This window comes from Microtus pennsylvanicus, chromosome 1 (assembly GCF_037038515.1).
Source record: "Microtus pennsylvanicus isolate mMicPen1 chromosome 1, mMicPen1.hap1, whole genome shotgun sequence".
Taxonomy (NCBI): Eukaryota; Metazoa; Chordata; class Mammalia; order Rodentia; family Cricetidae; genus Microtus; species Microtus pennsylvanicus.
The window spans coordinates 208,614,347-208,628,549 of NC_134579.1; the positions used below are offsets into that span (position 1 = coordinate 208,614,347).

The 14,203-nt window shown below is 39.6% G+C and overlaps 1 protein-coding gene across 7 annotated transcripts in view; it reads left to right on the forward strand.

Moving 5' to 3' along the window:
• The window catches only part of Scaf8 (SR-related CTD associated factor 8), a 197,046-nt gene that overhangs the window by 67,207 nt on the left and 115,636 nt on the right, over positions 1-14,203 (forward strand). For all 7 annotated transcript variants that reach the window (XR_012908000.1, XM_075950233.1, XM_075950266.1 and 4 more), the window contains 5 exons: positions 8,073-8,173; positions 8,791-8,904; positions 9,931-10,087; positions 12,184-12,317; positions 13,877-14,021. Coding sequence is in view for 6 of the 7 variants with exons in the window: in XM_075950233.1 (XP_075806348.1) it covers positions 8,073-8,173; positions 8,791-8,904; positions 9,931-10,087; positions 12,184-12,317; positions 13,877-14,021 (651 nt within the window). In the remaining variant the exon portion in view is untranslated. The remainder of the gene's footprint in view (positions 1-8,072; positions 8,174-8,790; positions 8,905-9,930; positions 10,088-12,183; positions 12,318-13,876; positions 14,022-14,203) is intronic.

Below are 14,203 nucleotides of genomic sequence, written 5' to 3' on the forward strand. Positions count from 1 at the left end.
AAAAAACCTGATCCCCCCCAAAAAATATAAGAAAGATCTTTTTTCTTCATCCTTGTGTGATTACCCCTTGGTCTTTCAGAATCATTACTTTGTTAAGAGTAGGGCTTTCATTTAGTATCTCTTCATTTCTTGCTCACACACTTTGTGATGCTGTTGAGCATTATCTTAAGTTAGGGCTGCTAACACTGATACGATGACCAAAAGCAACTTGGAGAGGAAAGACTTTATTTTGCTTGTGGTTCCTTATCACTGTTTGTATTGAAGGACGTCAGGGCAGGAATCTGGAGGTAGGAGCTGAAGCAGAGGCTATGGAAGGGGGATGCTGCTTACTGGCTTGCTCAGCCTGCTTTCTTACAGAACCTGGGAATACCAGTCCAGAAGTGGCATCACCCACAATGGCTTCCTTCTCCCACACCAAACATGAATTAAGAAACTATCCAACAGGCTTTCCTGCAGCCCTATCTTTTTTTTAAATTAATTAATTTATTTTTTAACCTCCGTTTACCTTCCAGGCACAGTTCTTTCCCCCCCACCCCCGAATTGCCTCACCTTTCATTCACTCCTCCCAACGGCTAAGGGCTCTGATGGGGAGCCAAAGTCTGGAACATTAAGTTGGGGCAGGACCACTTCCTTCCTTCATTTAGATTGAGCATGGCATCCCACCATAGGGAATGGGCTCAACAAGCTAGCTCAGGCACCAGGGATCTATCCTGGTCCTACCGCCAGGGACCCCTCAAATAGTTCAAGCTTTACCACTTTCTCCCACAGAGGAGGGCCTAGTTTTGTCCCACGAGGCCCCACAGCTGGTCAGTCTAGCGTTCATGATTATCCCTGAGCTTGATTGAGCTGTCTCTGTAGATAGATTTCTCCATCATGAAGTTGACCTCCCTTGCTCATATATTTCCTCTTCCCTCTCTTCGACTGGATTCCCTAGCTTGGCCTGCTGCTTGCTTGGTTTTGGACATTTCTGCATCTCATTTTGCAGAGATCCAAATTTGGTTTCTTATGATAAGGGGCAAATAGAATCTTCATACTGGATGAATGTTTTATGGTGACCATTCGGGGATTCACCAATTCTCTCCACTGTGATTAGTATTCTTAGCTGGGGTCATCCTTGTGGATTCTTGAGAATTTCCCTCACAAAGCAAATTTCAACAGATACAAAAAATTGGAAACTCCCCCCCCCACCCGTATCTTAGCAGATTACCATGGCTTAAAGTTAGAATTCAACAACACAAATTTCAGAAAGCTTACAAATTCATAGAAACGGAATAATTTTCAACTGAATCATGCCTCGGTCAAGGAAGAAATAAAGAAATAAAAGACTTCCTAGATTTCAATGAAAATGAAGGTACAACATACTCTAACTTACGGGACACTGTGAAAGCAGTGCTGTGAGGAAAGTTCATAGTGCCAAATGCCTACGTAAAGAAAGTAGAGAAATCCCACACTTGGCGAATTAACAGAACAAGTAGATGGCAGGAATAATCCAATTTAGGGGTAGAATCAATAAAATAGAAACAAAGAGAACAACACAAAAAATCAGCGAAACAGAGTTGGTTCTTCGAGAAAATCAGCAAGGTAGACAAACCCTTATCCAAACTATCTAAATAGCAGAGAGAATATCCATATTAACAAAATAGGAAAGGAAAAGGGAGAAATAACAACAGGCACTGAGGAAACCCAAAGGATTGTCAGATCATACTTCAAAAACCTGTACTTCACAAAATTGGAAAATTTAAAAGAAATGAACAATTTTCTGGATAGGTTCCATTTATCAAAATTAAATCCAGACCAAATAAACAATTTAAATAGACCTATAGTCCCAAAGGAAATAGAAACAGTCATTAAAAGTCTCCCAACCAAAATAATCCAGGATCAGATGGCTTCAGTGCAGAATTCTACCAGAACTTCAAAGAAGAGGTAATTCCAATACTCTTTCAGTTGTTTCACACAGTAGACAGAGAAGGAGCATATCCTAACTCCATTTATGAGGCTACAGTCACCCTGATAACCATACCTCACAAAAGGTGCGACAAAGAAAAGAATTATAGACCGTTCTCCCTCATGAACATAGATGCAAAAATACTCAATAAAATACTAATAAACTAAATCTAAGAACCCATCCAAAAAATCATCCACTATGACCAAGTAGACTTTATTCCAGACATGCAGGGTTGGTTCAGCATACATTTGACCAGATAAAGAGAAAGTGGGAAGTCCTTTGAACACATTGGCAAAGGAGACCATCTAAATAGAGCCCCATCTTATGGAGGCATTTCCTCAGTTAAGATTTCCCTCCTCTCAGATGACTCTAGCTTGTCAGGTTGATATACCAACCAGCTGGTATAATTGATCTTTTGTCAGCTTGACTCAGACACATCACTAATGGAATATAATTTCTCCTTTCTTGCCCCCATAATATGATTATTAGTTTTACAGTATAAAACATAATTACAGACATTAATGGTTTCATAGTCTTTATAATTTCAAATGCTTTAAAAGTTAAGTCTCTTTAAAAATCATAAGTCTTTCTACTGTGGGCTCCTACAAAATCCAAAGTAAAATATTTTTTTGCTTAAAGAAGGAAGAACCAGGGCATTGTCATATTCTGAATAAAGCAAAGCAAAACTCCAATTGTATAAATAATTTAGTACCCAATGTCTGGCATCCTCCGAGGGGTTTGAGTTACTTCTCTGGCTTCATCCTCTGTAGCACACACAGATTATTCCCAAGCTCAAGCTGGCTCTACACCATGCTGCTGCTGTTTTTGGTCATTCTGTGGTACTGGCATTCCCGAAATGCTAGGGGTTCTTGGTACAACTGGCTGCCCTTTGACCAATAAATACTGTCTTCTGGGCACTCTTCAGGGAATTCAGCTCTGCCACACAATGCCAAGCCTCCATTGCTTCCACTTCTTCATGCCCTCAAAACCAGTACATGCTTAAACTACGAAGTGTCTGCCAGCACAAGGTAAAACCTTGGCCACTTCTAGAATACAGATCTGGTACCTCCAAGGAAACAAAAGATTTTACATCAGTGATGCTTATCTCTGCCTTTACATTTTTTATTTTAATGTTTATTTCATATGTACAGGTGTTTTGCCTGCATGTGTGTGTGCTACTTTTATGCCTAATGCTGTACAGGGCAGCAGATGGCTCTAATCCCCTGGAACTGGAGTTGCAAATGGTTGTGAGCCAATGGTTGTCAGTGCTGAGGATTGAACCTGGATGCTTTGTAAAATGGTAGCTGTGCTTTTTACTGCTATTTCTCCTGCCATTTCTCCTGCCCCTGCTGGCCTCTTCTTAACTTCACAGTTCTGGCTGACCAGCATCCATTATTCCAGCCAAACACTTCATTTGGGCAGTTCTGGTGTCTGTTAATCATCTTCAAGCTTTTGTTAAACAGAACCACAGATTTCTTTCTCTTTTTCTATTTCCCTCCCTCCCTCTCTCCTTTCTTCCTTCCTTTCTTTTTCCCTCCTTTTTCTCTCTTCCCCCTGCCTCCCCCTCTTTTGAGGCAAGATTTCTTTGTTTAGCAGTTCTTGCTGACCTGGATCTTGCTCTGTAGACCGGGCTGTCCTTGAACTCATGGCTGTCCATCTGCTTCTGCCTCCCAAGTGTTGGGATTAAAGTGGTGAGATACCATGCCTGGACAGAAGCAAAAATTCTAAGTGGCCCCATGATCTTTAAGTGACTCTCAGACTTTCCCTTCAGTTTCACAAGTCAGGCTTCTATCCTCTCCATTTCTCTGGTCACTGATTATTTTCTAAGCTCACATAGAACATTTCACGGAATATTGAACACCCATTGGCTCCGAAGTCCAGAGTTCCAAAGTCCTCCCCAAAAACAATGGGGTCAGGTCAGTCACAGCAATACTCCACTATCCTGTTACCAATTTCTGTCTTAGTTCGGGCTTCTATTCCTCTGATGAAACACCATGTCCAAAAGCAACTTGGTGAATAAAGGGTTTATTTTACTTATGATTCTACGTCACTGTTCATTGTCAAAGGAAGTCAGGACAGGAACTAAACAGGACAGGAACCTGGAGGCAAGCACTGATGCAGAGGCTGTGGATGGGGGCTGCTCAATGGATTGCTCCAGCACAATGATGACACTACCCACAATGTGGTAGGCCAGTGGTTCTCGGTGCTCCTAATTCTAGACCCTTTAATATAGTTCCTCATGTTGTGACCACAACCATAAAATTATTTTCATTGTTACTTCTTAACCAATTTTGCTATTGTTATGAACCATAATATAAATATATGGCATGCCACCCTAAAGGGATTTTAACCCACAGATTGAGAAACACTGGGCTAGGCTCTGCCACATTAGTCATTAAGAAAATGGTTTACAATCTGAATTTTACAGAGGCATTTTCTCAATCGAGGTTCCCTCCTCTCAATGATTGTAACTTGTATTAAGTTGACATAAAAACCAACTGCCATAGGCATGGAATCACATTTTCTCTTTTAAAAGTTTGTAGTTTTTAAAAAAAGGGCTTACTTTTATATGTATGAGTGTTTTGTCTGCATATATGTATGTGTGCATGCCCTGTGCATCTTGGTGCCCATGGAGGTGAGAAGAGAACATTAAATCCTAGCTGGAGTTATAGGCCGCTGTGGGCTGTTGTGTGGGTGGTAGCAACTGAATCTGGGTTTCCCGTAAGAACAGCATGTGTTCTCAATTGCTGAGCCCTCTCTCCAGTCCTCCAAATATATTGTGTTTGGCATCTCATAATTATACATACGGCGTACAATATGGTATTTTTGTACATGCCAATACCATGTAATGATCAGATTAGGGCAATTAAGAAATCAAACACACATGATTATTTAACTCTTGTTACTGCTGTAGAACATCATTATTCCTCTTAAAAATAAAATTATACTTTATTTTATATATAACAATGTAGTTTACATGTTAAGCAGCAGTATGTACAAAAATCTGATACAGTTTTGAATCAAAGAAAAAAGTAGAAACTTTCAGGTTATATAACATCTTCAAGAAGATATTTAAACAAAATTCCATTCTACGTGAATCAGGGGATGCTTCTGTTCCTCTCTTAGGTTCTCTACTTCTATGACATTAGCTTTTTCAGTTTCTACCTAGTAGTGAGAAAACACAGCTTTCTTTTTGTCTTGGCTTATTTCTTGTCATATGATTCCCTCTGGTTTCATGAGTGTTCCACAAGCATCCGAATTTCATTTTCTTTTTGTAGCTGAATTGTAGAATTTATTTTCTATTGCTGTTTTGTTTGTTTCTTTGTTTGCTTTGGTTTTTCAAGACAGGATTTCTCTGTGTAGCCCTGGCTATTTTGGAACTCATTCTGTAGACCAGGCTGGCCTCAAACTCACAGAGATCCACCTGCCTCTGCCTCCTGAGTGCTGGGATTACAGGTGTGCATCACCACCACCCAGTGCTGTTTTATTTTTATTAGTTAAAAGTTTTAAGATGGAAAACTCAACAAGCACATGAGAAAATACAGTGACAACTGTATCTTCTATTGTGTACTGTATCTCAAAACTCCTCATCTTGAAGTGGAACCAGTTTTCCTCTCATTGCTGTTCTTTCAACACATTTAAAGTTGGTGTGGTTGAGTTCCCCACTGCTTGTCCTGGACATAGATAATAAAATGCAGCGCTTTCAGGGTCAGTCAGTGTTGTGAAGCATCAACAGATTAATACCCCAGGAGCCGAGTGTTTCCTCTCTTGTGGATTGGGAAGAGTAATGACCTCTTCTTAGCCAAAAATAAAATAAATTGTAGAGCAGCATTAAAAAATTAGAAAACACTAGTAAAACTTAGGGAGACGAAAGCAGTTGGAATCTACAGGACAGGGCATTTCATCAGGAGGCATTATTTTAAGGTGATAAAGCTACAAAGTTGTTTCCCTCTGGATCACCGGACCTTCCCTCATGTAGTATTTATACACTGCATTTCACTACATGGTGGTAGAGCAGCTTTCTGTCCCTGTGACATCAATAGGGGAAAGGTTTACTTTTCCTTGTGTTTGTTGTTGAAGGTTGCTTGACCTTGCTCCTTTTGACTGTTCATTTTGACTGGAAAGCAGAACAAAGAAGATTGGAGACAGTGAGCCCCTTCAAGGGCAGGCCCCTACTTGAGACCCATCTATTTAAAGTTTCACCACTTTCAATGGTTCTGTGGGCTAAAGACTAAGCCTATGTATGGTATATGAGATTTTGGGAGACGTGGTTTATTTAAATTACAGCGATCTGGTGTTAGGGGAGGCCGCTTGTTTGTCCTGGCCAGCTAGACGCAAAATAATCACACGGAAACTGTATTAACTAAATCACTGCTTGGCCCATTAGCTCTAGCTTATTGGCTAACTCTCACATATTAATTTAACCCATTTCTATTAATCTGTGTATCACCACGTGCTGTGGCTTACCCGGTAAAGTTCCATTCGACTCCAGGGGGCTATGTGGTGTCTCTCTGAGTCTGCCTTCCTTTCTCCCAGCATTCAGCTTAATTTTTTCTCACCTACCTATATTCTGCTCTGCACAGGCCCAAAGCAGTCCTTTATTAACCAATGGTATTCATAGCATCCAGAAGGGTAAAAAGCAGAAATTGAAGGTCCATTTTAAAAAAAAAAACAAAGCCAAACTTATATGCATTTTTCTCTTACTTTGCTCTATAATTGTGTATGTTTGTGTATGCTTCTGTATGCCATGATAAGGGTATGTAGCCTGAAGACAACTTAGTCAGTTCTCTCCTTCCTCGTGTATGCTTCTGAGGTCAAACTTAGGTTGTAGGTCTTGGCAAAGTAAGTTTATCTGCTAAGCCATCTCAAAAGTTGAAGGTATTTTGATGAATCATGAGTTGAAAATTATACAGAGTGAGTGTGTAAGGCAGATCAAAGTGGCTGAGAAAGTAAAGTTGTCACAGTATGTGTTAGCTAGATGATTCTCAAAGCTTGTGTGTGTCCAAGTGATGTTCTGACCAAAAAGAGTAGTCTCCTGGTCGTTATTTTATCTAGGATCATATGGGGTAGGTTAACCCTAGAAAAGCCTGCTTTAGACCTCTTCTGCCAGGATTAAAATGCTGGAAAATGACTTGAACAAAACATCTCCATGTCGTCCATTAAAGCTGTGTAAATGTGTTGTCTGTAACAGAAGGAATTCAGGAAGCATGAACAGTCTGGAGTGTTTTCTTTGGTGTGTGTTAAACAGAGGTAGCTTTCAGGCTGGAGGTTCAGAGTACCTGCTGCTCATTCATGAGAAGTAGAATTCTGAAACTTGTGTGGTGTTGGGTCTCTAAGGAATCCACACTCTCTGGCCTCTGCATACAGGAGTGTGCACACAAAGAAGTGCCAGTCAGTTCATCTTCAAGTCATAATAGCAAGTTAAGGAGTCCTGATTTGTCCATTTCCTTCTTTATCTTTCTGCAATGTCTTACTTCCTTAAGGATGAGGCAGCTCATACAGGTTTAGAGTTATCTGCTGGTTAGGGAGAACCATCCACTGAGTCATTCCAACACACAGATATTAAGGTCCACAGATAGGAATTATTTTCAAAACTATCGCATGTCAGAGTCAGCTGGGGAGTTTTAAAGCTTCGCTTCCAGTATGACACACCACTTTTCTCTAGTGGTTGGACAACGTGTGCACATGTGGATCTCTAAGTTCAAAGCCTGGCTGGTCTACAAAGTGGGTTCCACCTGCCTCTCTCTCCTGTGTGCTTGGATTAAATGCTGCCACTCCCTGGCTTCTTTTCTTTTAAATATATATGTATGGGTGTTTTGCCTGTATATATGTCTGTGCACAACATGTGTACCTAGTCCCTGCAGAAGCTGGATGAGGGGCTTGATCCCCAGAAACTGGAGTTATAGATGGTTGTGAGCCACCAGGTGGGTGTCAGAATTGAACTTAGGTCCTCTGGAAGAACAGCCACTCTCCTTAAACGTTGAGCCCTTAGTCAATTTTAAATGTAGCAGTTATCTGTGTGTAGCTATCAGTTATTCAATACACATTATCTTCAGTTGGATCTATTGTTAATATTGTGCTTGAGGCAACTGTGTCTTTGAGAACCTCTGTTTCTTTGTCTTGACAGTATGCAGCACTACCCTTTGGGTTGGCCAAGTGGATAAGAAGGCTACACAGCAAGATTTAACCAACCTTTTTGAGGAGTTTGGACAAATTGAATCTATTAATGTATGTATCTCTTAAGCACTAAAACAGTCTTTTAAAATGGCCAGTTTTCACTCTTTTCACTTCCTAATTAAGCCCGATAGTATCTGACTTTGGTAGTGTACATCTTGACAAGTTTTGTTTATTTTGTTCATTTTTCTTTGTTTGCTTTGAAGCTCTTTTTATCCTTTTCAATACAGTATCTTACAAAATAGTCATAGGGTTTTATAGCAGGATAGCACTTAATTCTTAAAAGCATTAAATGTTGGTCAGCCAGATGCCCCCTTTCCTCTCTCTTCCCCTCCTTCTGTTTTACCTGTCAGAATGAAAATGGAGCCGTACATTTCTTTAATAGTAAGTTTTATGTTCCATAGTCAAGGAACTGATAATATGTTTTCAAGAGTTCACCTTTATCATGGCTTAATGCAAGCCAAATTAATGCATGAATATGGAGCTTATTAAAACTAAATAATTAATTGTATATGTATCAATAAACATTTGGCGGTAGAAAGAAAATTAATTTGATCATCTGCCAAAATGGAATTGTAGTCAGTTGTCATTGTGTTGTTTCAGTAGAAGCAAATGTCAGACTGCATTTCCATCCTTCTACTTTCTGTTAAGAAAGGATTTTTCCCTCATAGATGATTCCACCCAGGGGCTGTGCATATGTCTGTATGGTTCACCGACAAGATTCATTTCGGGCTCTTCAGAAACTGAGTTCAGGATCCTATAAAATTGGTTCCAAGGTCATCAAGGTGAGTTTTTGTGGGTAAATTTATGGTAGAGTGGCGGCTACCCTTGTGGCCTCTGTTAGTCACAGTGTTATGTTTTTCATAGGAAACGTCATATGATCTTATTTGTTGTGACTGTTAGAATGCCCCAGTTCTTCTCTTTCATCTCTCTTCCCTTGCTCCTCGATATGGATCAGACCCTGGGCCTTGACATGTTAAGCACATATTCTTACACTGAGCTTAGACTCAGCCTTATCTTTAATGTTTGCAGCAAGCTTATGGCTTTAGTATTAGTCAATTATAATTAGGATTATGTACATACACTAATTTACTAGCCAAAATTTGAGTTTGTTTGTTCCTTAAGTATATACCTGTACAAGTCTCTGCCATCTCACACTTCTTATAGTTAGAACCTTTTCCTATTTATAAATTTGTCTTTCACTTACTTTTTCTCCCAGCACTTTTTTCTTACATTATTTCTTCTTATTTTAAGTAGCCAGCCACCTTGTAGAGTTTATATACAAGCATTTTCTTTCTTCTAAGTCTTTAAATTGAGAATTCGTGAGGTGTTTTCTCAATTGCTTGTGATTGACTCAGAATTTCATTTTGACTCTTTAGAGAGAATGTGTTCAGTCAGCTTCTGCACCTAAATTAAAACTCTGAACTCTTTCTGAAGAGTGTGCATGCCCATCTTTTACTGTTTCCTGATAGTTGATGTGTGTAAACTAAGGTATTGCTTATTTATTCTGGCATGGTGTACAATGTCTTCTGAAACTTGTGATAACTATCTTGGTTATTGTCAATGGAACTGAGCTTTTTATTGTGAAAATTAGATTTTGTTTTCTCCAGAAATGAGTTTAGAGTTGGGTAAAAATTGGAAACAGATCTTATATCGAAAATATGATCTCCAGTGCTAGTTTAAAATAAGTACTCAAGAAAAACAAGTTTTATTTCTATCTTCTTAAATATGATTTTGAACTTTATTTTTATTATAGTAAATAATAAAATATATTGTGATCTTCTTTCTTTTCCTCTTCCCATTCCCAATAGATTGCCTGGGCTTTGAACAAAGGTGTAAAGACGGAATACAAACAGTTCTGGGATGTAGATCTTGGAGTCACATATATACCCTGGGAAAAAGTTAAAGTGGATGATTTGGATGGCTTTGCAGAAGGAGGCATGATAGATCAGGAAACTGTAAATGCTGGTGAGATTATACTTTTTATTATTTAAAAATAAGCTTCAGAAGGTTGTGATATAAATGTGTTTAGGGAGGCAGAGTAAACTATGCTTATTCCCTGGATTCAGCTCCACAAAGAAGAGATGATGCTGTTTCTGACATTGCTTCTTCAGTGTTTTGTATTTCAGTAGGTGTCAAGGAGCAGTTGAGAAAGTACTGACTGGAAGCCTGCAACTGTAGCAGTCTTTCCTTTATGACTTAACGTTTTTGTTATATTTAAGGGAAAGCTTTGTACCATGGAAACTTTGTTAAAGTAAGTTGTTGTTGTTGTTGTTTTTAAATTCCATGAGTTTTGAGTGGGAACCAGGATCTGAGAAGCTTTTTGGAGAAATTCCAGAAGATTTCAGATAGAGTTCATTTTGAGTAGCAGACTCTGATGTGGCTCAAGTACTGCAGCATGATAATCTTCTGAAACACTTCCTGAATTGTCTATAACCAAATGAGCATATGCCCTGCTCTGTAAAAAGTGCAGCTTCTGTTTTTGTTTTTATTTTTAAGAATTCTCAGTTATAAATTCACAATGAGCTATAACCAAAAGGAAATACTCTTAATTGATATTTGGGATTGATCCAGAGTATGATATGTTCTTTGTTTCTTCGCATCTTAGCTCTCTTACCAAAACTAGCCTGCTTTCAGGGTAGTTCTCATGCTTATGAACATACGCAGACATCTTCTTGATGTTGTTGCCTTCTGCCTGGAGATGGCCCTCAGGTAGGAGAACATGTTCTTAACATGTGCAAGGCCCTTGATTTGAATCCCAGGACCACCCAGATCAATACAGTTTATTGTTTACTTCTTTGTCCTATGCCTGTTTCCTAGGACAGTCTTTCTTTCAGTTGTCTGAGTTCCTGCTGTGTGACAAGTTGATTCTTCAGGAACTAACATTGTGTTAGGGTAACAGAAAGCAGGAATCACTTTTTGCTTGAATGGCACAGGCTCCCATGGCCTGTACTCTGCCCTGAAGCCTGACAGTGGTCTGTTCTGAAAAAGGACCTCTGTGGGAACACAGCCTTGCTTGCGTGTATACATACTGTTTTCAGGACTGCTTCTATCTTCCTCCCTCCCTCCCTCCCTCCCTCCCTCCCTCCCTCCCTCCCTCCCTCCCTCCTTCCTCTCTCATTCTCATCTCTTCCTTTTCTTCCTTCATTTCCCCTTTCTCCCTTCCTTCCTTTATTCATAGCAGCAAATATATATATATATATATATATATATATATATATATATATATATATATATATTTAGAACTCAAAAAACAAAACAAAACCCAAAAACATGTTCTAGTCAAATAAATAATAAGAAAAAGAATACTGTATAGGATTTGTGTTTTGGTATAGTCCAGTGGTGGTGGAGCGCTTGCCTTCAATCCTATTTCTTGGGAGACAGGTTTCTGTATGAGCTTGAAGCTAGCCTGGTTCACATACCAAATTCCAGGCCAGGCTGTATGGTGAAGCCCTGTCTCAGGGAGACAGAGAGACTAGGAAGAGAGCTGATCCATGGGAGCATTACATTGTAAGTAGATGTAGATCTGTGGGGGTGGAGCATCTATGAGGATTTGAGACGTATCACTTTGGGAAGCAGCATGCCAGAACTTAACGAACATGGAACATATAGGAGATTAAGGCAGATACACTGAGAAGCAAAAGTTGACTAGTCATGTTTGTTCTTAGCTCAGAAGACGACAGAGGACCATGATTGATTTCATGTTATCTAGGCTGTCCTCTAACTCCTGTCCCAGTACCCCTACCTCCTAAGCACTCAGCCTCAGGCATGTGCCACATGTTCAGCTGATTGCATTTTCTGTTCTTGTCCTCTTTGGAAGATTTCTCTGTATTCAGTTACTACTTTGTTAGTTGTGCCTCATAACATACAAAACAGGGCTGGTTTCCCATAATCAGGTGACCTATAAGGTATATCTGTTACAGCTTGGTGTTGTCATTTTTAGCTTGTGTGGTATTTTTAGATTTGCCAAGATAGATCTGGAAAGGGTTCAGATGGTAATGTAAATGGGGAAAGAAGCTGAAAAGCAGCATTTAAAGGAAATCAATTTCAAATATTTTATTTAGAATGGGAAACTGTGAAAGCCTCAGAACCCGTTAAAGAAACGGTCCAGACTACACAGAGTCCAACTCCAGTTGAAAAGGAGACAGTGGTCACAACACAAGCAGAGGTTTTCCCTCCACCTGTGGCCATGCTGCAGGTTAGTACTTGCTGACTTCTTAGTTGTACTTTTTTCATATCTTATTTGCTGATGTGTAACAGTTGGCACCTGTTGTTCACATTAAGACAGGTTAAAAATATTCTGCACACACAATGCATTATTATACTAAATGCAAGAATGGTTAATTAGGTGAATAGCGAGCTGTAACCCCCTTAGACTTACAGTATTTTCTTTAGATTTGTGCTTTCTGTGCGAGCAAATTTGTATCAATAACATTATTTGATAATTATATTAATAAAGTTATTTCAGTGAATTTAGTGAAACATTTTGAAAGGTCATTATTGTTGGAAATGGTAATATTCATACTTAAATGTTTATGCATTAAATATGTACTATGTGCTAGTGCTAAGTTGTACACTGTTGTAGAAGCTTCTGGTGCTCAGGGTACACCCATGGTGACCATGGAGCGTTCATTGTCATTCGGGGAGCCAGAGATGAGATCCTCTGGATAAGAAAAGTAGACTGTGGTGGTCAAGAATGTCTGCACCGTTGCCTGCCATCTTATGACAGAGCTGAGGGTGTGCCTAGTTGAACAACTTGGTGGTGAAGAAGTTAGCCAGCATCTGAGCAAGAGCATCACAAGCAGAAGAAACCCACACTGAAGGTTATAAGCAGTAGCTTACTTCTAGCAGGTGGCTAGAGTCTTGCCTGTAAGCTCAACTCTCAAAGGAACTCACCTTCATTCTGAATGAAGGGAACCACTGGAGGAAGATGACCAGAGGAGTGACTTGTAGAGGGTTACACTGGATATCGTTTATAGTGTGTAGGCTACACCAGACATGTATAAATGAAGAGATGAAGTGAAAATACTGTAGCAGTATAGGTGTGAGGTGATTGAGCCATGAAGACTGACAGAAGAGAAGTGACAGATAGTAGATGACTTAGAAGATACAACTAGTAGGACTTTGTAGACTTGAATTTAGAGTTGTGAAACAGGAAAGAAAGGGGCTTGGTCCAAGAAATTGGAAATTTTGGAGCTATCATTTTTTTGAGACTAGGAAATAACATGAGGCGCTGTCTCTTAAGAGTGACAAGTAGTTCATTTTCTGTACATGTGACCTTTACAGTACTCTTTAAGCAATGAAGTTTAGATGCTGAACTTGGTAACATTTGAGATTCAGGAAAGAGATAAAGCCATGCAAGAGAGAAGTTAGGGCCTTTTTGAAGCTATGATGAATAAAAGATATTTAAGTTGAGATTAGAAAACCAAGTTTGGAGAATTTGGTGCTCATTGAAAGTTGCTACTGTGTGCTTTGTAGAGGCGGCCTGGCAGGTGGGTGCTAGTGAGTCTGAAGCCTGAGCCTCAGTGCTTAGCTGAGTTCTCATGAATTTATTTGAAAGTAAGAGGAGAGACCTACTGACTCCTACTCGTTAGCCCTAAATTGATTTACTCACAAATATACAAATAGAGAAGCATAAGTATAATGACATTTATTACTTTCCTATTTAAAAGACGTAATTTGCCTTTAGTACGCCAGAATGTAGAAATTACTTCAGGTGGATAAACTGACTAACAGACATTTTTCTGCCCACTAAAGATTCCAGTAGCACCAGCGGTTCCTGCAGTTAGTTTAGTTCCACCAGCGTTTCCTGTGTCAATGCCGGTCCCCCCGCCTGGATTCAGCCCAATCCCTCCACCTCCTTTCCTACGAGCAAGTTTTAACCCTTCACAGCCACCTCCTGGTAAGGAATTAATAGCTTGCTGTTTTAACTCCGTTTAGAATATCATTGATATTCTAAATATCATTCTCTTGGGGTCTCAATGCCATAGAGCAATGGTTCTCAGACTTCAGCACACAACAGAACTAGCATGCTGGGTCCATTCTCCCGACCATCCATTAGGCTACATCTTTCAGCAGCTTTTA